At 34.3% G+C, this 22897-nt stretch overlaps 1 protein-coding gene across 9 annotated transcripts in view; it reads left to right on the top strand.

The window, feature by feature from the left end:
• The first annotated feature begins 12323 nt into the window (after positions 1-12323).
• The window catches only part of LOC18437225 (C2 domain-containing protein At1g53590), a 47824-nt gene continuing 37250 nt past the window's right edge, over positions 12324-22897 (top strand). For 4 of the 9 annotated variants that reach the window (XM_020669078.2, XM_088860337.1, XM_088860333.1 and 1 more), the window contains exons 1-3: positions 12416-13220; positions 15625-15699; positions 15850-15993. In XM_020669078.2, coding sequence (XP_020524737.1) covers positions 13095-13220; positions 15625-15699; positions 15850-15993 — 345 coding nt within the window. In that variant the 5' untranslated portion in view covers positions 12416-13094. Of the gene's footprint in view, positions 13221-15624; positions 15700-15849; positions 16021-22897 lie in introns of all 9 variants that reach the window. The other 5 variants (XM_088860332.1, XM_088860334.1, XM_006847442.4 and 2 more) reach the window with 5 other exon arrangements.

Raw genomic sequence — 22897 nt, 5'->3', positions numbered from 1 at the left:
CTCTATTTTCAGGAATCTTGAGTTGTCTGTCGGACTGAATAGACCAATTCTTAGGTAATTTTACCTGTGTCCAGTATTGCATTAGGTATAACATTATAAGATTTATCCATGTTTGTTTGAAAAAAAAATCATTTGACCTATTGTATCCATTTGCCTAGCATTCGGGCAAAGAGTGTTTATAACTTTCTAACAGATCTTATAGACAAAGGCTAGGTTTTGTGATCCCGGATCCATACCAAAACCTTACGTTTTTAGATTTAGAGTTAAAACTTTTAATAAATTAGGATCAGATAAGGCCACAAAAAAATTTGGAAAACAATTAAAATAGATAGGGCCATTGCAAAGACTCGACTCAACGATTCCTAATAAAGAATCAGTGAATCTTTTGTGTATATTATCCCTTAAGCAAAGTAAAACATAATTATTTAACCATGTTCTGGTTAAGGGCTTAACATCTATTTGGACAAGACCAATATGCATATAGTTAAAATCTTTCCTTTTATGTTCCTCAATCATCCTTGAGGATAAAAGTTGGAAACTATGTTGGGTTTCCATGACATAAATAGTTTTTTCCATTTATTTTGATAGAAAAGCTGCGTTTGAACTCAAAAGTGCCTCTTCTATAAACATCTCTTATCGGAACCTTTGAAATATTCCAATTTTGGATTTATGTTTTGATATTGTCAATAATAAGCTCTTCTTTATTGTTGACTCGAAGAGTGTTAGAAGAAGTTGTCCTATTACATAGCGTCCTAATAAAATTTGCCATTTTGACCTTATAATTGTTAACCGAGTCAACTGGAAACAGTCCCTACACCTGTCTTGACCTTTCTTGACCATTAATAGTGATCTTTGGGTCACAACAACTTTGGTTTTAGTTATAATATCAAACTTGCACATTTTACAGAACTTGGCTCTGATACCAAATACAACAGAGCAGGATATACACAGATAATAAATTAAAAAAAATAGGTAACTTAAAGCAAGACCATATAACAGAGTAAGATAAATCTAATTAAGTAAAACGAACTTACATGATAAGATGCACAACTATGTGATACACCACCGAATATACAAGCACACTTTTACACTCAAAGCACAAAGCACACTCTAACACTCACAGCACCAAGCACACTCTAACTTCAAAGCATAAAGAACACTCTAAAACTCAAAGTCCCAAGCACACTCTAACTTCAAAGCATCAAGTACACTCTAACTTCAAAGCACAAAGTACACTCTAACCGACGATACCTCTTATAGAAGAGACTTCCCCTATTTATAGATGGAAAGCCGGACTTCAAAGTAAGATTTTGGAATCCGTTGAATTATTGCACGGACGCATCGACACTATAGTAGGAAAGTGAATTATTGTACGGACTCACCGACACTATAATAGAAAGGTATTTATGTCGGACGTTAGCTACAATGAAGGGTTTTCCATAAAGCTATTAAAAATATTGGCTTAGTAATCTTAGCGAAAAAGCTTAACCTTTTCCAAAACAAAATAAGATTTCTTGGCCACAATATCTACCGGGGAAGAATTGTCCCTATTGATAGGGCAATTCAGTTTGCAGATAAGTTTCTTGATATCATAAATGATAAGAAAGAGCTCCAAAGATTCCTTGGATGTTTAAATTATATTTCTGATTTTTATAAAGACTTATCCCTGGATGCAAAACCTTTGTTCCAACGGCTTAAAAAGAACCCTCCAAATTGGACTGATGTTCATACTAATGCCGTTCGAAAAATTAAAATCAAAGCTAAAGAATTACCTTGTTTAGCACTTTTTAATCCCGACGCCTTTAAAATTATTGAAACTGATGCTTCAGAATAAGGATTGAGAGATATTCTTAAACAAAGAATTCATCAGAAAGAACAATTAGTCAGGTTTACTTCCAAAACTTGGAACCTAAAACAACAAAATTATTCTACAATTAGAAAAGAAATTCTTACTTTAATCCATTATGTAACCAAGTTCCAAAGTGATCTGCTTAATCAAAATTTTCTTATACGAACTGATTGTAAAGCAGCAAAAGATATTCTCGAAAAAGATGTAAAAAATCTCGTTTCAAAACAAATTTTGCTCGATGGCAAGGAATCCTTTCAGCTTTCAAATTTACTATCGAACATATCAACAGAGACTCTAATTTCCTTCATGACTTTTTGACCCGAGAAATTTTGCAAGGAGGACAGAAGACACTAAAACCAAAATAAAAAAAGCCCAATGAACTAGAATAAAAGAAGCCCAATGGATACAGTTCTAAGTCCAAATAAGAGTCTGGCTACAACATCCAACCAAATCGCCCAATGCTTTAATAGAAAAGCAGAGCAAAGATATTGATATATATCATCAGCCAAAATCTTTAAAGGCGTATAGCCCAAATCTAAGTCCTAATAAGACTCCTTTTATTGAAACGGCATTTATACCTCTTATGGTGATCGAAGATGATCATAAAACAAAAGATCTCGCTGAAATAGCCTCAATATACCTAAAAAACCATATGCACCCAAATAAAGGAGAAAAGTGCCAAGAATTTTATGAAGCTCTTCTTATGGAAACAAGATCAGCGACAATAATTCACCACTAAAGAAACAATGACAACCAAATTGCATATTCAAAATTCCAGATACATGAGATCATTTCCTATAGAGACTGGGGTCTCGATCCGTTAAAACCGAGGACATTAAATACCAAAGGGTTTAAAATTAAAATCTACCATTACTTTGAATATATTAAAGCATGGGATGAAGTGTTCACCTATTAGAACACGAAGACCTCTCATAGTTGGTATGTTCAGTTCAAATTAACTAACTTTACAGAATTCCTTAACTGGTTTAAAAATTGGTTTTACTATGGGGATCATGTCAACAAATCCTTCATGACAAAATAAAAATATCCCAAAGAAGATTCTCTGAATACAACAAACATTGTTTAAAAAGAAACTACCATCTTTATTTTATGACTTTATACCAAATCCCTTGGATCCTTAAATGGGCATACCAAATTACCGAAGATGATATGGATAGATGGGATTATATCCCAGAACTTCACAGGCAAATAGCCGTAAAATGGTGGGACAATTATAGAAACAAGTCCTTTGAACCTGAGAATATTTACATGAAAATAGTCCCTACTTCTTAGTCACAGGATAAACCTAAAATGATGATAATTGAATATGTCACAATTACGCACCAACAAAATCCTAGATTAACTAAAGAGCTTAAAAGGAAGTTGTTACTAGCCTTAGAAGAAAATAATAAAGATGACAAAATGTCTACATCAACCAAAGTTATAGATGAAGAAGATGATTAAGTCCTTTTAATGGAGACGACTATGAAGGAATTACCTTTTCTCCAAAAATAGAAACATAAAGAAAATGTTTTTTTAAAGGGGACTGTGCGACTCCCAATTACGTAGGACACGAGTCCCATAACAGGTGGCTGATAGCAAGAATATTATTATTCACCTTTCACTGTAGCTAACAGTCGATATAAATACCATTCTGCAGTAGTGTCGGTGCGTCCGTACAATAATTCAACTTTCTACTATAGTGTCGGTGCGTCTGTGCAATAATTCAACGGATTCCAAAATCTTACTTTGAAGTTCGGCCTTCCGTTTATAAATAAGGGAAGCCTCTTCCATAAGAGGCATCATCGGTTTAAAGTGTGCTTTGTGCTTTGAAGTTAGAGTGTGCTTGGTGCTTTGAGTGTTAGAGTGTGCTTTGTACTTTGAAGTTAGAGTGTGCTTGGTGCTTTGAGTGTTAGAGTGTGCTTTGTGCTTTGAGTGTAAACGTGTGCTTGTATATCCGGTGGTGTATCACATAGTTGTGCATCTTACTATGTACGTTTGTTTTGCTTAATTAGATTTGTCTTACATTTTTACTCTGTTATATGCTCTTGCTTCAAGTTACCTATTTCTAGACCCACTCTTGTAAATATTCAAATAGAAGTAGACCTTATTTCTAGTTCAATCTCCTACTCAGGAAGATCTATTGTTAATTGAAACATAAACGACATGTCTGAAAACCAAATCGTCGACCTAAAGAAACACATGATTATGTATTCCACTGCATCTAAGCATAGTGGAAATAAGGATCACGAAATTGTCGAAGCCATCATATGTGGCTTTACAGGATGGCTTCGTGGATGGTGGGATTTTTATATGGATGAATATGCTAAGGATCAGATCCTTAATGCTACTAAACAATGGCTTGTTAAGAGGGAAGTTGGGTCTGGACAAGTCCTTGAAACTGTAGAAAACGAAGGTGATGCAGTGAATACCCTCATTACTAGTATTATAATACACTTTGTTGGTGGCATTGCTCTTTTAGCAGCAAGGTTGGAAGATTTATTATTAATCTTTGTTGCCCTACATTGTCACATTTTAAATGGTACAAAGATGTGTTCTTTTCTAGGTTTGCTGTCAAGGGAAGACAGTAAAGTTGATCATTGGAAAGAAAAAGTCATTTCTGGACTTCCCAACCTCTTTGCTGAAAAAGTTAAAACAAGACTTAAGAATAAGCATAATGGGCTCATTCCTTTTTCCCAATATACCTTAGGAGAATTGTCTACTGAAATATGCGCTGAAGGTCTAGCCCTATGTACAGACCTTAAACTTAAAAGACAATTAAAAAAGCAACGAATGACTGGTAAGAATGAATTAGGGGATTTTTGCGAACAATTTGGTTATAACACTTTACCATATTCAAAACCCTTTTCATAAAGATAAAATTAAACATTATCATAATTCTAGATTTAATCTATTCATGAAAAGGAAAAGTAAAGTTCTTAAAAGGCTCATCCAAGATCGTCCCTTCATGAATCGCCCCTTCAAACACAAAGGGCAAAAGAAACTACATGTCTGTTATAATTGTGAGAATATATCCACATGGCCACAAATCCTTCCAGGCCTACCACTCCAAAACCCTCCCTCTCAATTATGCAGCAACAAAATCCTAGATTAACTAAAGCAGAGCTTAAAAGAAAGTGGTTACTAGCCCTGGAAAAAGAGAATAAATATGACAAAATGTTTACATCAACCAAAACTAAAGATGAAGAAGAGGATTATAGTCCTCTAAATGAAGACGACTATGAAGGAATTACCTTTTCTCCAAATATAGAACCGTAAAGAAAATGCTTTTTTAAAGAGGATGATGCGACTCCCAATTATCCAGGACACGAGTCCCATAACAGGTGGTTGACATCAAGAATATACTATTCTCCTTTCACTGTAGTTAATAGCTGACATAAATACCTTTTCACTGTAGTGTCGGTGCGTCTGTGCAATAATTCAACAGATTCCAAAATCTTACTTTTAAGTTCAGCCTTTTGCCTATAAATAGGGGAAGCCTCTTCTATAAGAGGCATTATCGGTTAGAGTGTGCTTTGTGCTTTGAAGTTAGAGTGTGCTTGGTGCTTTGTGTTAGAGTGTGCTTTGTGCTTTGAAGTTAGTGTGCTTGGTGCTTTGTGTTAGAGTGTGCTTTGTGCTTTGAAGTTAGAGTGTGCTTGGTGCTTCGAGTGTTAGAGTGTGCTTTGTGCTTTGAGTGTAAAAGTGTGCTTGTTTATCTGGTGGTGTATCACATAGTTGTGCATCTTACCATGTAAGTTCATTCTACTTAATTAGATTTGTCTTACGTTTTTACTCTGTTATACGCTCATGCTTTAAGTTACCTATTTCTGTAAATTTATTATCTATTTCATATGTGTATATCCTGCTCCAATGTATTTGGTATCAAAGCCAAGTTCTGTAAAATTTGCAAATTTGATATTATAACTAAAACCAAAGTCGTTGCGAACAAAGATCACTATTAACAGTCAATAAAAGTCAAGAAAGCTGCAGGGATTGTTTCTAGTTAACTCGGTTAACAATTATAAGGTCAAAATAGCAAATTTTATTAGGACAACTTCTTCTAATACTATTCGAGTAAACAATAAAGAAGATGTTATCATTGATAATATCGAAAAACAAATCCAAAATTGAAATATTCTAAATGTTCCGGTAACATATGTTTATAGAAGAGGGACTTTAGAGTTTGAAAGCAGCTTTTCTATCAAAACAATGGAAACAATTATTTCTGTTATGGAAACCCAAGATAGTTTGCAACTTTTATCCTCAAGGATGATTAAGGAGCATAAAAGGGAAGATTTTAACTATATGCATATTGGTCTTGTCCAAATAGCTATTAAGCCCTTAACTAGAATATGGTTAAATAATTCTGTTTTACTTTGTTTAAGGGATAATAAGCACAAAAGATTCACTAATTCTTTATTAGGAATCGTTGAGTTGAGTCTTTGCAATGGCCCTATCTATTTTAATTGTTTTTCAAAATTTTCTGTGGCCATATATGATCCTATTTTGTTAAATATTGCCTTAGGTATAACAAGGTTAGATTTATCCATGTTTGTTTGAAAAAAAATTGTTTGACCTTTTGTATCCATGCATAGCATTCCGGCAAAGAGTGTTCATAACTTTATAACATATCCTATAGACAAAGGCTAGGTTTTGTGATTCCAGATCCACGTCAACACCTTGAGTTTTTAGATTTAGAGTTAAAACTTTTAAGAAATTAGGATAAGATAAGGCCGCAAAAAAATTTGGAAAACAATTAAAATAGATAGGACCATTGCAAAGACGCGGCTTAACAATTCCTAATAAAAAATCTATGAATCTTTGGGTTCTGTTTTGAACTTCTAAGAATATCTTGACAACTATCCTCCTCTTTTGTTGGAATGAGGGAGGGTTTTGGAGTGGTAGGCTTGGAAGGATTTGTGGCCATGTTGATATATTGCACTACGGCTTCTTTTTTAGCCTCAAGGTCACGAATTTTATCAATTAGATCGATAATCAGACTTTCTTCTTTTGTAAGAGTATTTAAGGTTAAACCGTTCATATCTATGATGACTTTGTAAAAGATTTGGACTTAGAACTATATCCATTAGGCTTTTTTTAGTCTGGTTCATTGGGCTTTTTTTATTCTGGTTTTGGTGTCTTCTGTTCTCCCTGCAAAATTCTCAGGTCAAAAAGTCAAGAAGGAAATTAGAGTATCCGCTGATATGTTTGATAGTAAATTCAAAAGCTGAAAGGATCCCTTGCCATTGAGCACAAATTTGTTTTGAAACGAGATTTTTTACATCTTTTTCGATAATATCTTTTGCTGCTTTACAATCAGTTTGTATAAGAAATTTTGATTAAACAGATCACTTTGGACCTTGGTTACACAATGGACTAAAGCAAGAATTTATTTTTTAACTGTAGAATAATTTTGTTGTGCTGGGTTCCAAGTTTTGGAAGTAAACCTGACTAACTGTTATTTCTAATGAATTCTTTGTTTAAAAATACCTCCCATTCCTTGTTCTGAAGTATCAGTTTAATTAATTTTAAAGGCGTCGGGATTAGACAGTACTAAACAAGGTGATTCTTTAGCTTTGATTTTAATTTTTCGAACGGCTTTGGTATGAACATCAGTCCAATTTGGAGGGTTCTTTTTAAGCCGTTGGAACAAAGGTTTTGCATCTAAGGAAAAGTCTTTATAAAAATCAGAAATATAATTTAAACATCCAAAGAATCTTTGGAGCTCTTTCTTATCTTTTATGATATCAGGAAACTTATCTACAAACTGAATTGCCCTATCAATAGGGACAATTCTTCCCTGGTAGATGTTGCCAAGAAATCTTATTTTGTTTTGAAAAAGGTTAAGCTTTTTTGCTGAGACTACTAAGCCAGCATATATATATATATATATATATATATATATATATATATATATATATATATATATATATATATATATATATATATATATATATATATCATCACATCCTTTTCCTAATTAATTGAGGTCATCTATACGAATCTTAGTCCGTCATTCTGCTCTATTTAAGTCATGCTCTCAGTGAAGCCATGAGTCCTCATATTTTTTTGGACTACTTCTAACCACATCCTTTTGGCCCTATCCCTTGACTTTTTTATTCCTTCCACTTGAACTAACTCATACCTCCGAATAGGTGTTGTATTGGGTCGACACCACACATGACTAGCCCACCTAAGTCTAATCTCATCATCTTATCGCCTATTGGTGTCACACCTAAACTTTCATGAATTGATTCATTTTGGATTACATTCCTTCTTGTCTTGCCACTCATCCATCTCAACATCCTCTACTCTGCTACACTCATTTTCTAAGTATATTGGTTTTTATCCGCCCAACATTCCGCCCCATAAAGCATAAGTTGGTCGCACATTTGTCTTATAGAACTTATCCTTTAGAGTCATGGGTATGCGACGATCAATTTCTTAGATGATTGACCCAAGGTATCGAAAGTGCGATCTTTTTTTACTTCCTGGCCATCAATCTTAACTACTTGATCATCTATACTCCTATAATTACTAAAATTGCATTTACCTAGCATGTCCGTGGCAGTTAGACCGCCACAGACATAGCAAGTCCATGGCGGTCAAAAAACATGTGCAACTGCCACAGACTACGTGTCATCCATTGTTAATCTATTCAATAACCACCACCGACATAGCATGTTTGTGGCGGGGATAAAACATTGTAACAATTTGCCTATAGGCGTTTTAAGACTTTTCCATCATATATATATATATATATATATATATATATATATATATATATATATATATGGATTAAAATTTGAAAATATAGTTTTTTTCATTCTAATGAACAATCACAAAAAAGAAAAAATTGAAAACGGAACCTAGAAAGTATTTTTTTAGCCTAATTAATATAGGCCTTCCATTTTCATAAGATTCTTAAATTTAGGTCTTAGAAGGATTTTTTTCTTTGACGAACAACGTTAAAAAATAAAAAAATCATTTTGAGTTTGTAAAGGCTAAGATTTTGATATTCACCAAATGAATGGTTTAGATTTGTTGTTGGAGGGGACTCATTTTGACCATATCTAGGTTTCAAATTAAACTTTGGGAGGCGAGGGGAGGGGGGTGGAGATTGATTATTGAGATGAAGAGAGTGTATGTGCAAAATTTTGGATCATACATATACCACAAACATGGTTTTCTAGAAGTGTGATTGCATTATACAATGATACAATGGTTGCATGAAACCACTGACACACACATATATATATATATATATATATATGGAAAACACTACAAAACGCCTATAGGTGAAGTTCTACAGTACTTCACCTACGGCTTTATCACCATTCAAAGTTTATCACACGATCACATATGTCTGATAGTGTTTGAATTTTAACATTTTTTTTACAAATCATAATGATATGAAATTTTATAGGTATTTGCGCCATAGTGAGATGCACATAGATAAAATATAAAACAAATAATTTGAATGATAAAAATTAAGCAAAATAAACCTATAAAGTTTCAGGGGTAATTTCATCATTTTATTTTATGACTATTATTTTTTAATATTTTATTTAGTGCGACTTGGTCATATATACACATGTCCCAAATTTTAGATAAATCTGATTAGTACAATAATTATAAAAAGTCAAATATTACCAGATAACTTTGACCGTATGATGAACTTTGGACGGTGATGAGATGTAGGTGAAGTACTGTAGAACTTGTGCTTTGTAGATGCTTTTTTTTATATATATATATATATATATATATATATATATATATATATATATATATATATATATATATATATATATATATATATATATATATATATATATATATATATATCATTGCACAATCAATCGATTTAACATTGGTGGGTGTAAAAATTAAACAAAAAAACAAAAAAACAAAAAAGAAACAAAGTGAAGCCCTCAATTTCAAAAAGGAATTAAAAACCCTAATTTCAGGAAAAAAAAGAAAATATACGCAAAAACCCTAAAAAGGACTTGAAAAGTGAAGAACTTATATCAAAAAGTTCTAGAAAAAATTTAAAACTCAAGTTTAGAGTGAAACACATGAAACTTTGATTGTGTATATAAATACCTTACTTTAAAATAAAAAACTTTGGTTGTGCATATAAATACCTTACTTTACAATAAAAAAAAATTACAAACCGTAAAAGACTACCAATTGGATGAGTCTAATCTTTCTTTCTTTATTTATATTTTAAATTGTAAGCTTTGTGGATGAAACTTTTCAAAGTGAATTCTCTAATTTAAAGAAAAAAAAAAATGATTATTCTTATGCTTTAACCTGTAAATGCAATAGTTAATAAAATGAATTAAATTAAAGGACATTGAAGGAAAGCGCAAATGAAAGAAATCAACTGCAAATGGAACAATAAATAATATGTGAGAAAACATGATTTATAGTCGTTTATTTGTTGTCTTCCTTGCTTTCTTGCGGTCATGTTTTAGGATCTTCTAACCATTTTCAATTTTGAAAGTCCAAAAGTTATCTAAAAATTAAACTTCAAGATTTTAAAATCTCAAAGTTCTAAAAAGAAAAAAAAAAAAGGGTTCCAACAATTTCATTTACGCAAAAAAAGTGTCCCAACAATTTTGGATTTTGAAAATCCATAATTTATTTGAAAATTACATTTTTGGATTTTAAAAAGTCAAAAATTGCAAAAACACAAATTAGTGTCCCAACATTTATATTTGCCCAAAAACCGTGTCCCAACAATTTTGGATTTTGAAAATCCAAACTTTATTTGAAAATTGAAACTTCAGATTTTAAAAATCTAAAAATTACATTTTAGTTTTCCATCAATTTCAGATTTTGAAAATCCAAAATTTATTTGAAAATCAAAATTTTAGATTTTCAAAATAAAAAAAATCAAATTTTAGCTTCCCTGAGTACTTTTGGAATTAAAAAATATGCAATTCATTTTTAAATTAAAATTGGGGATTTTAAGAATAAAAAATATTAATTTGCCCACCGGATCATGTATATTTTGTTAAATTCAGATATGAAAAACCAAAAATATTGTCAGGGAAAATTCTTTTTTAAAAACTAAAAATCCTCAACTACCCTTGAAGATCTAAAAATCCATAAATAAAACTGGGATTGATCCAAGCCATTTGGAAACGCCAAAAAAAAAAAAAATAGTATTGATTAACGTATTTTTTTTCTTCTAAATTTTACAATTAATGTGGGCTATCTCACACGGTTGGGAGAGGGAGATCTTATGTGGTAGTATTCTATTTAGAGGGAATGTGTAGAGAGATAGAGAAAAATCTTCTAAAGTAGCGTGAAACAGAGAACTAAAAAATCTTGTACAGTAGCGTGAAAGAGAGAACTAAAAAATCTTACACGGTATATGTGATAGAGATCTTACACCATATGGTCTTTTTGCATGAGGACAGGAAAAATGATATTTATTTTTAAGAGATATATGTATATTATTTTACGGATGCATCAATAGCTGTAGAGGTAAGGTGCACCTTCAAATTTTATCATGGTATATAATTTTGATGTAAAATGTCTTTAGGATTATCTCAAAATCTATTTTTATATCTAATTATAAAATTTTAAATTTAAAAAATAATTAAAATCAAGTAGATATATAAACATATGAAAATCTTGAAAATGGACGGTGTAGATAATATGTTGCAAAATGCACTATTTTTGAGACTTAAATTTTTTTTTTTTTTCATGGTCATACATCTCGATGTCGAGATGATCAATCAAAGGGTTTTTCAACATTAAAATTACATTTTCCAATAGATTTTTGAGGTGTATTCGTAGTTCTACATTATAAAGTTGCATCCTTATATAAACTTTTTCCATAAAAGAGATGTAAACATGTCCTAATACAAGTGCACCCCTTTTAAGCGTAGCAATGCTACCACATTATTGCCCATAAAAAAAAAGAAAAAAAACGATTACCCATTCTATCCTACGTGGAACATGCAATGGGATGCCACATATTGCATAAAATAAGTCGTCATCTTGGCTCGAACATTATAAATGTGAAGAAAAATTAGAATTTCAAGCTCTAAAAATAATGTATATAATAAATTATATAGATCGTCTATTTCGCCCTAAAAATAGGTGTTCATAAATTCATAAGATCTGCATTATTAATTGAGTTTCGAATTTTATTGTCAGTATTGGAAATTTATTTTAGAGCTATGAATCATGATGGAGATTTTCGTTGCCAGGAGTGCTTTCTGGATGAAGATTTGATATGAGGGTTTATTTTGTTGTTATAAAGCCTAGGCCTATAAAAACCTCATCATTTATTAAATTCTGCGAAAGTCAAATATACAATTGAAATTTAATAAAGTGATCAAGGTAATTTTAATAAGGACGGGCTGGCCGCATGATTACATATGCGGTTCCAGAAATGTAAAGCATCCAACTTAAAGCAAGGTGTTTCATTTAAAAAACAAGAGAAACTAACACCTTTAAGCAAGAAAGTGTTCCATTTAAAATCACTAAAATTATTATTTTTAATTTTTAAAATTTACTTACTCTTTCATATTCGTGTCCTTCAAACTCAAGTCCAAAAATCCATCTCAAAAATGGATTTATTAAAATGCCGGCATTTCTAGCGGGCTTGCCGGCGTAAAAACCGTGTCCATAAAACTCTTCAAAATGACACGCACGCACACGTCTCCACATGGCGGCTGGTGGCAGCCCCCGGATCTGTGCAGAGTCGCGGCACGAAAATCAGTTTTTTAATTATTATTAACTTTTTAATTTATCACAAGAAAATATTTTTTTTTTAAAAAGTAAGGAAACCGTTGCCTCCGTTCCTTGAAACGATTGATCAATAAAGTCAATTCAGAGGGAGAGAGAGGGGGTTAAATTGGTGGAATATGATGGTCTCTTCACAAGAATGAGAATATTTCTGGTTTGTGCATTGGGTTCCAAAATTTTATCGACGTATTTGGCTGTTGTAACCGAAATTTTATCCTTCAAGAACCGAGAAGGTCTGTTTTAGAACATTTTGAATTTTGGGGTTTTATTGGTTCTTACCAGGTGTTTCAGATTGCTGGATAACGAATTTTCTTTTTGCTGATTCCAAAGTACCCCATTGTTCATACTTGTCAGAAAAGGTTGAGATTGGGGATTTTAATTTGAGATTGGGTTGAAGGAAATTGAAATCGAAGGGGCCAATTTCTTCATTCTTGGGTTGCTTTGCTATTGATCCCCTTGAGCATTAGTGTTCTTAAAGATGTCTATCACAGAAGTCTCAATTCTACACCACATGGCCATTGTTCTGGCTTTGCTTTGGGTGCTTTCATATTATAATTACTGCCATCCTGTGGTGTACATCGTATCGTTCATTTATATGTACCTGGTAAGTTTGTGTACTTCCGTCATGGAAATTCCTATGTATTGTGAATGCTTATGTTATGGTTGCTTCTGTTATTTACTATTTTGCTGCTTTGCTTCCAATTGGATAGTGGGTGCTTTACATGTTCTTTTTTGGGGACTATTATTTGAAGCTTGGAATTTGAATCTTGGAATCCAAATAAATCATGCCAACGTCTATGAAGGAAAAAAATGGTTATGTTTCTGAGCACCTCCTCACTGTGTAGAAGGTAGGTCATGACTTGTTGTGGAAGATTTTGTGTCATTCTTCCCATTGTTTCACTGATAATGCTGAAATGTTTGATATTCATTTAACCGCTTGGACGATTCATTTGGAAAGTGTGTTTGAGGGAAGTACATTGTTGCCTTTATACAAATGATAAATCACAGAGCACTATAATACATGTACCGGACAATGAAAAGATATGAATAGATATTATAATCTCCTAACACTTCCCCCTAATTGTTACTTGGTTACAAAGAAATATTGTCTATGTTTGAAACTTTCTTACATGGTTACACGGAAAGCTTCTCTTTGTTGTTAGATATGAACAAATATGTATAATCTTCCGACACTTCCCCTTAATTCTTACATGGTTACATGGCCAGTTGAAGTGTGTTTGTAATTAGATATTATTATTATTTGGAAAAAGTTTATATAAGGTTGCAACCTTAAAATGTAGTATTAAAGATGCACCTCAAAAATCCATCAGAAAAGGTTGTTTTAATGTTGAAAAACCCTCTAATTAGTCATCTCGACATCGAGATGTGTAGATATGGAAAAAAAAATGATTTTGAGTTCCAGAAATAGTGCATCTTGCAACACATTATTTAGATCATCCATTTTCAATATTTTCATATGTTTATAGATCTACTTGATTTTAACCATTTTTGGAGTTTAAAATTTTATAACTATATATGAAAATAGACTTTGAGATAATCCTAAGAATTTTTTACACCAAAATTACATATTGTTATAAAATTTGGAGGTGAGCCTTAATTGGATTGTTTAAGGTTGCAACCTTATAAAACCACACCCTTATTATTTACCTTGTTCATACTTTGATTTCATTTTTGTGAACCGTCTCTCTGTTGTCGTGATAATCATTGTCCAGATGGTAGGTCTTCCTATGCTGCACTGCATTATTTGATAATGTGGTGGTTGTGTGTTATCATTGAAAGCAGGTTTTTTCAAGTGAATACCTAATTCTAAAAGTAAGTTAGATGACCATACAACTTCTAGGGGATAAGAAACACAGATCTGTGTTTGGTTTTAGTGATTGACATCCATTGTTTTGTTGCTTTTTGTTATTCCATGGTACTATATTTCCTATTTTCATATGAAGACACGAAACCTTTGCAATTCATCTTCTATTATTAGGGAAGTTTGCCCAGTTAGAAGTTGAGAAAGTTGTTACTTTTGGTTCATCCCTGGCTGGATACATGTATTGGGAAAAGCTTTAAACTCAGGTTCAAGATGGGATTTGGCTTGGTACCTAGATAAATCAACCAGGCAGGACTTGGAATAGTTATTTTAAGGCTTGGCATGCTGAGTTTTAGATTACCCATGTGAGTTAACTTGGTCTTAACTGGAGTTGATATGGTGGCCTGTAAACACTAGTATTAGGTCAGTGCTATGTATCCCTTGGCATTTCTTGAAATCCCTGGATTCTGCATATGATATCCCAGTCGATTTTCTCCATGAACAATGTCTGGTTTCATGAGGTTCAAGCATTGCAGACCCACATCTAGGGTCAGAAACCTTCCTTACCAATAAGTTGGAGATTTGTTTAATTTTGGGGTTCCCAGTGTTTTACCATCCACCAATTTATAATTTTCAACCAGTTCTACACTGTTTATTTTTGGGACAAAACCTACCTTTTGAAAATCATTACTCCTCTTTGCCAATAATTTAGGTAAGGATTTCATGTGTTTACATCTCAAAGTGTGCACATTATCTTTTGTCATTTTCCGAGATGATATGCGTGGTAATGTAAATATTTTTTCATCCATTGATGGATACGCATTCTTTTGATTTTGTTGCCTTTGGGGACAATGTACAGTGTAGTGAAACCAACTTCTCATTATCTGTTGATGAATTGCACTGTATCATTGGATTTAACCTGTGTATGCCTTTGTAAATTGCGTCTTATTGCGTCATAGAGCTGCTGGAATGTGTCTTCAAGTATTTACGTCTTGTGTAATTACGTTCTGTATAATCTGGAATTAACTGCATGGAACTTTATTGGTTGAAACCTAGTGTTGTTCTCTTTTCTTCAAAGAAAGATGCTTGCTGTTTCTTTGTTGTGGTATACGCTAGTTTCTTTATTGTTGTGTTCATATGCGATTAATTTTTTTGTCATGCAATTGTTTTGTTCATATATCTGAAGGTCAATGAACGCTACACAATAAGGCTTCACAAAAGATTAAAGTTTGAGGAAAAGAAGCAAGCAAACCGGAAAAGGGTAATTCATCATCCACTTGTGCTGTCAGTATCGTTACTTTGACATAAAGATTTTATTTGTACAGGGAGATTATAAAATTGATCTATGTTCTTGGTAACATGTATATACAATTTTTATCATTACTAAAAGCCTGATTCTGTTGTGTTTCAGCTTCTTTCTGATTCAGAAACTGTTAGGTGGCTGAATCATGCGGTCGAGAAGATCTGGCCCTTGTGCATGGAACAGATTGCTTCGCAAAAATTTCTCCTTCCCATTATACCCTGGTTTTTGGAGAAGTACAAACCATGGACTGCAGTATGGATCCACTTGTCCTAATCATATGTATATTCTTGCTTCAGCAGCCTGTTTAATTCGTAACTGCTAGTTTAATGTGTTTCTAAGACTCTTCATTACTGAAAAGTTGGTAAACTTGCTCAGTGTGACAGGAGAGTTTGTCAGATCTTTTTGTGATGCAGGATTGATTGTGATGCATGATTGATATTTACTTTTAAATGTCATCTTCTCTGGTTGCTTTGTGCAACATGTAAGCTTAGTACTGATACGGTTGACCATGATACTCTGGAATAGTTTGTAAGGCCCATATCATGGCATCAGAAGTCTTCATTTCATTATTATTTGTTTTCATGCAACTTTTTCCAATTAATCATTCCATAATTTGATTTTCTATGTCATTGTTTCTAACCAGTTGTCTCTATTTTAGTAGCCAATAAATATCAAATAAGCTTGGTTGAAAATGTTTTCATGATTTTGTACAATCATATCTGCGAAATCACTTGTGGCTATTCTAGATCAACTTAGTGGAAGTATAGATTATATACTTGTATCTTTTACTTCTTTTCAGACTGCTTTATAACCTCATTACTTCTTTCAGACTGCTTTATAACCATTAACTTGTTATCATATCTCAAACACAAGCCGGTCCTACACAATGTGGGAAGATATAGCATGAATCTGAGTGAACAGGTTGGCAGTTTAGATAAATTATACCATTCTTCCATGTGAAGTATCTGTGATGGATAGAAAGAACACGGCATCTTTTTCATGTGGCCCAAGAAACTGATTTGCAAATGGGGGCTTGAGATGTGATTTTTTATAAATAACTGAAGGTATAAAAATTTCCCCATTACAAACAGGAAAACTAGAAGCGACCTAGTTTGCTTTTGCGGTTTTAAGGATGTAATGAAGTTATGCAACGAAGGAGATCTAATTGACAATAGGCTGATGATTTTCTGAAATACCAAAAGCATCTCTTTAACATCTTAGGCTTGTCGGATATGTGCTCCAGATGAACAGTGATATTCAGCCTCTTATTAGCTTGATAGGACTATCGCGTTTATCTTGACCATCAGGAGTCCAATGAGTTAATATCCATACATCAATTTGTGAAAGTTGAAAGCGATAAGCCAGCCCAATTGCTGAAATCAAATCATGGGATTCCAGTATTGGCATAGCTTAATGTATCCTCTGGAATTCATGAGTTAAAAGGTGCAGAAGACCAGCTTAGTTACACCTGGAGCACCATTTTGAAAATTAGTGTGCAATTAGATTCTTGGGTGTTGGCACAATTGCTTTGATAGGTGATATAAATGATGGGATGAAAAATGTTATAAAGAATTTTAGCCAACTTCCTGCGGCACCAGTGATGGAGACATGGTAGTTAATGCTGGAAAAATGTAGAGAAAAGTGAAAAAATGGTCTGAATTGGGAGATAAGTGACATGATAGAAAGGACTTGTTCTGTTAACATATAGCAAAGTGGATTCTCGGTGGTCCAAAAATTCCCCTGAAACAAAGAGAGCATTTCTAGCACCTAAGCCTTTGTTCCCTTTCTAGTAATTGGAACTTTTTTTTTTTTTTTTTTTTTTTTTTTTTGAGAATGTTAAAAATTTATATATATGTATTTTTTTTTTGAGAATGTTAAAAATTTATATATATATGTAAGAGAATTTCATTTGGGGGAGAAGAGAGAAAAAATATCCAAAGATGGATAGCTTTCGTACAAGGGGGAGAGAGAAAAGAGGAAATAGAATGAAACGGTCTTCTTTTGAGGGTTACAATGAGAGATACAAAACAACCAACCAAAAGAGAGACCCATCCCAAAAATCTGGCTTATAGTCACCGGCTGCTGCTTCCTTGGCCAGAACGTCTGCCTCCTGGTTTGACTCCCTCCATATATGCTTCCAAAAGACACACATACCCCTGCAGAGGTGGTAAATTTCATCAAAGATATAAGCTAGAACCCAAGGAATAGAAGAAACGTTTTTTGGCCCAAGATATCACATTCTTGGAGTCACCCTTGATTGATACCATCTCAATCCTATGGAGTTGTAGAAGTCTAATACCCTCAAGGAATGCAGTGTCTTCTGCCTCCATGGAATCCTTATGGCCAATAAATTTAGATATGGCTGCTACTGTAGCACCCGAGTGGTCCCTAAGGATAGCACCAACTCCCGCAGGTCCTAGGTTCCCTAAGGGCGTGTTTGATAACAGGAACTTGCTTCCAAGAACTTGGAAATTACCTGTTACTGTACATGTTTTCTGTTTGATAAAAAAAATGAAGTTAAATATGTGAACTTCATATTATTGTAGAAGTTCTTCTCTTTACGTTTAAACAAACTTATGTCCGTTTGGACGGAACTTAAAAATAGAAGTTTGTCCAGAACTTTATGTCCCGATAAATTTGAGCCTCTTCACTTATATAAGGTCATTGAATAGTGCCCATCGAAAGCCTATAGTACAGAGAGAAATTCCATTTTTAGTGAGAGAGAGAGAGCGACTCCCATCGTTTCTTCAATTTATGAAACAAAAGGTCATTCGAAGTCCGCCATTTTTTTGAAGCTCCAAGCTCAGTTTTCTTTGCCATGGCCTTTGGTCCAAAGGTCACAGGTCAATTTCATGTCCTTTTGGTTATGAAATTTATACCTTAAAAATTTTACTTTTGAAATTTGAGTGCAGTTGATCGTTTTCAGCAATATCAATGAGATCAATGGGATGTTTGAGTAATATTTCTGTGTATTTTCCTATTGGGCGACTGATGAGAAGATCCAGATTCTCCCTGTTTGTTTGCTCTGCAAATTAGTGGCACAAAGAAGAACTTTAGGTCTGAATAATCAAAAGAAAAGAAAAGGGAAACTTTAGCTCCAGTATGTTTAAAATCTTTCATTTGTTTGTTCGATCATGTGTTTCTTTCACAAACATGGGGTCTAGGTTGCGCACGACTCTATACACAATTTCTAGGGTTTTGGGATCACTTGGGAATTGAGGAGTAGTGATTTTGATTGCTGTTAGAGCTTATGTAATGATTTTGTATTGTGCGTGTCAGTTATATTTCTTTAATTTTTGAAGTTTAGGTCTTATTCATTTCATTGGAAGAATCCAGAGGTTCATTTAGTTGTAGAATGTGTTAGATTTTAACTGAAATTATTCTTTACAAGAAAAGATTAAAAGCTGTGACAGACTAATTACTTTTTATTTGTCCATTGACTCAAAAATTTGAAGCAATGAAAGTGAATTTCGATGTCCTCAATTTATGGTTTTTAACCTTTTCTGAATTCTTGCTGCATTTTAAAGTTGATGGAATCTAGCTATATGGTTTTCCGCATAGAGCATCCGTGGTTTCTTGTATGTGTATTACATTCTTTTGCAAACTATGTTTTATAGGGGATTAGATTTTATGAAATTGGCAGAGGTTGACTTAAGGAGAATAAATGGTATACTTTCATGACTATTGAGTGATTGAGTTATTCTGAGCAACTGTTCTTTGTAGTAGTAACCCATTAGTGGCATTGTGTGTCTGTGTGTTTTTTACCTATCTCATTGGGGCAATTGAGATCTTTATTATAGAATATAATGTAAAATGAAAGAGAAATTTATCTTCAAACGACAAGCATGAAAGAGACATGCCAATTTTTCTCATATGTTAGAAGGCCATGACATAAACAAGTATGCTACGGGGACAATCTAGTGTGCTTTGGTTCATATACTCAAAAGTTTGGAGGAAGCAACACAGAGAAGAGTTGTGTCACTGAAGGATTGCATGTCTACCATGATTTGCCTTGGAACTTTACTTAACATTCCAGGAGGTTATCAAACATAGAAACCCAGAACTTCTTTAAAAATCCAGCAGATTATCAAACACATAAACCCATAACTTCTTACAGTAACTTCTTTCTTCTCAGCAAAGAGGAACTTCCAATTTACAGTTCATGATTTAACTTCCGGTTATCAAACAGACCCTAAAGAACACCCATCGAAATTGAGCTTGAATTGGCCCGGGTTTGGCGGGCACCAATTTGAAGCTCTAGGGACCCTCCTCTTGGAATGCTGTAAAATGGCATTCAAGTCTTGATAGAACGCTGAACTTGGAACTCCTTTAAACCATTTATGTTTTGTAGCCGAGAAGACCAGCTTAGACTTAAGTTGCGCAAAGATAAGTTTTGGGGAGGAGAACGCCCCTCAAAAATCCCATTGTTGTGCTCGATCCAAAGCGCCCAAATTGTTCCTGCTAGGGGTGATTTCCATAGCAGAATGCTTGCTTTTGGCCACGGAAGAGGCTAGATGGCGCAAGGAATAAGAGGAACCTCTTTGGGTAGAACCCACTGAACTTTAAAGAGTGAGAGTATCATTCCCCAAACCTTAAAAGCAGAAGGGCAGTGCAGAAATAAATGGGAGTTAGACTCCTCATCCATTCGACACAGGATACAACGATTAGCTAGGGAAATTCCTATCCTTTGGAGTTGGTCTACTGTAAGGACTTTCATAGAAAGCGCAATCTACATAAACACTTGACTTCTTGGGGGAGCAAAAGAACTCCAGGCTTGAGCCACAATTGAGGAAGGGTTAAGGGTAAAAGTAGGGGGTTGTGTAAGAAACGAGTAGAAAGAAGAGACCGAGAAGACACCTGTAGCAGAGGGAGTCCAAATGATTCGGTCCTGCCCTTGTTGTGCGAGAAAGCAAGAGGATAAAGAATTCGTGAGGTCTGAAAATAGGTTGACCTCTGAGTTTGTTAAATCTCTCCTAAAGAGCGGGTTCCAAGATCTATTGAAACCAGTCAAAGTCATTTCCTCTGCAACTGATGCCCCTTGAGCTCTTGCCAAAGAGAATAATTCTGGGTACTGGTCCTTAAGAGCTTTCCGACCAAACCACGTCTTTCCGACCAAACCACATGTCAAGCGAACCCTTGTTTTCTAAAGGGATTCGGTTTCACCCGAAAGAGGAGACAAGGTGAACTAGAGATGCACCCCCAAAGCTCTAGGATAGGATTATTAGTCAGGTAGCCAAGGGGAAGAAGGCATACGGTATTGGAACCTCAAGATATCTACCCACAACTGTCCTCTTAAGGTGAGAAGATGCCACCACCATTTCGAGAGAAACATTATGTTGTCTAAGGTTTCTGATCCCCAAACCTCCCAATCTTTTCGTTTGGCAAAGTTTGTCCCAAGCAATGAGGTGGAATTTGTGGCTGGGAGCGTCACCAGCCCAAAAGGATTTGCGGATAAGCTTTTCAATCATAGCACTTCCGCCACTGGCATTCAAAAGAGAGACATTTGGTAGACTAGGATATTGGCTAAAGTAGCTTTAATCAAAATCAGCCTGCGTGCAGGGGACAAAAACCTATTTTCCATACAGCCAGTTTGCAATCCACCTTGTCAAGAATGTGGGACCAAAGCCTCTTTTGGGTTTACGCACACACAAGGGTAACCCGAGATAATTCGAAGGGAGTTCTTCGACCTCACACTCCTAAAGGTCTGCAAAGTCTTTCACCACCGCTATCCCCATCATCTCAGACCTCTTGAAATTAACCTTAAAACCAGTGGCAAATTCAAAGCACCTGAGGAACTAGAGGAGATAATCTATTTCTTCTGGTGAGGCATTATAGAATACCAAAGTGCTGTCTGCATATTGGAGATGTGACATGATAGGGCAATTATTACCACACGAGAACCCACTCATCAATCCCTCTGCAAACATCCTAGTAATTGATTCACTAAAGACTTCCCCCGCAATGGCAAAGAGAAAAGGGAAGAGTGGGTCTCCTTGTTGTAAACTCCTTGAGGAGGGGAAGAAACCTTTGGGTGACCCATTAATAAGGATCGAAAAATAAGGTTGAGAGTAACATGCTTTCATCTAGCCTCTCCACCGACTCCCAAACCCCATCCTACTTTTTTTTTCTTCCAAAATAGCCCATTCTACAAGATCGTAAGCCTTCTCCCAATCTAATTTGACAATGAGACTGGGGTTTTTAGCAATGTGCCTCGAGTGGACGCATTCATTGGCCATGAGGGCCCCATCTATGGTTGGATGATCTTTGCCAAAAGCACTTTGAGAGGGAGAAGTCACTAGAGGGAGGACCTCCTTTAAGGGGCCGTTTGGGTACGTGGAAATCTATTACGTGACAATAGATTACAAGGGAATATGACAGTTACACTGTTTGGGTACACTTTAATAATAAGGAAATGGAAAGACATTACGCGAGATTACTTGAGATTTCCCTAAACATCACGCAATCCATTACGCGCTGTGAGGGGTGCAAAATCTATTATGAGGTTACCGGGTAATCTTTGGAAATCTTTAGCGTCCATCTCTGTGCCCTATCCCCGCTTAAAAAAACATTTCCCTCTCTCAAGTATTATTAAGGTAAGTAGAAAGTGAAAGTATGGGATATGAAAAGGGGAATCTAAATTGATTTGAACAGGTGTATGATGACAATTTTCTACTGCAATCATAATAAAAATTTCTACATCCTTCTATCCCCAATTTGGGTTGTAGCTCTCATCTAACTTCCATACAAATTTTTTTTTTTTTAATAATTGGTAAGTGAAAGTAAGGGGAAATCTAAATTGATTTGAAGAGTTGTAGACTTTGATGAGGGACAATTTTCTACTGCAATCATAATAAAAAAATTTCTACTTACCTCTATCCCCAATTTGGGTTGTAGCTCGCCATCAGCTCTTGTATAAAAACAAAAATAATAAAAATAATAATTGGTAATCGATGAGAAATTATACACAACACAATCATAATAAAAAATTTCACACAACATAATCCTCATAAGAGATTAGTAAAAGCTCAATTGAAATAAGATACCTCTTTAGTCTCCTCCAATGCTTCAAAATTTTCTACTGCAATTACCAAACCTTTCAGTTTACTAATCAAACTTCTTAACATTTTTTAACTTGTGCCATAAAGATTTTGATTTT

Source organism: Amborella trichopoda, chromosome 3 (genome assembly GCF_054954075.1).
Source record: "Amborella trichopoda isolate Santa Cruz 75 chromosome 3, AtrichopodaSantaCruz75HAP2 v2.0, whole genome shotgun sequence".
In the NCBI taxonomy this organism is placed as follows: domain Eukaryota; kingdom Viridiplantae; phylum Streptophyta; class Magnoliopsida; order Amborellales; family Amborellaceae; genus Amborella; species Amborella trichopoda.
The sequence above is the reverse complement of the archived record's forward strand: the minus strand, read 5'-3'. Positions and strand labels throughout refer to the sequence as shown.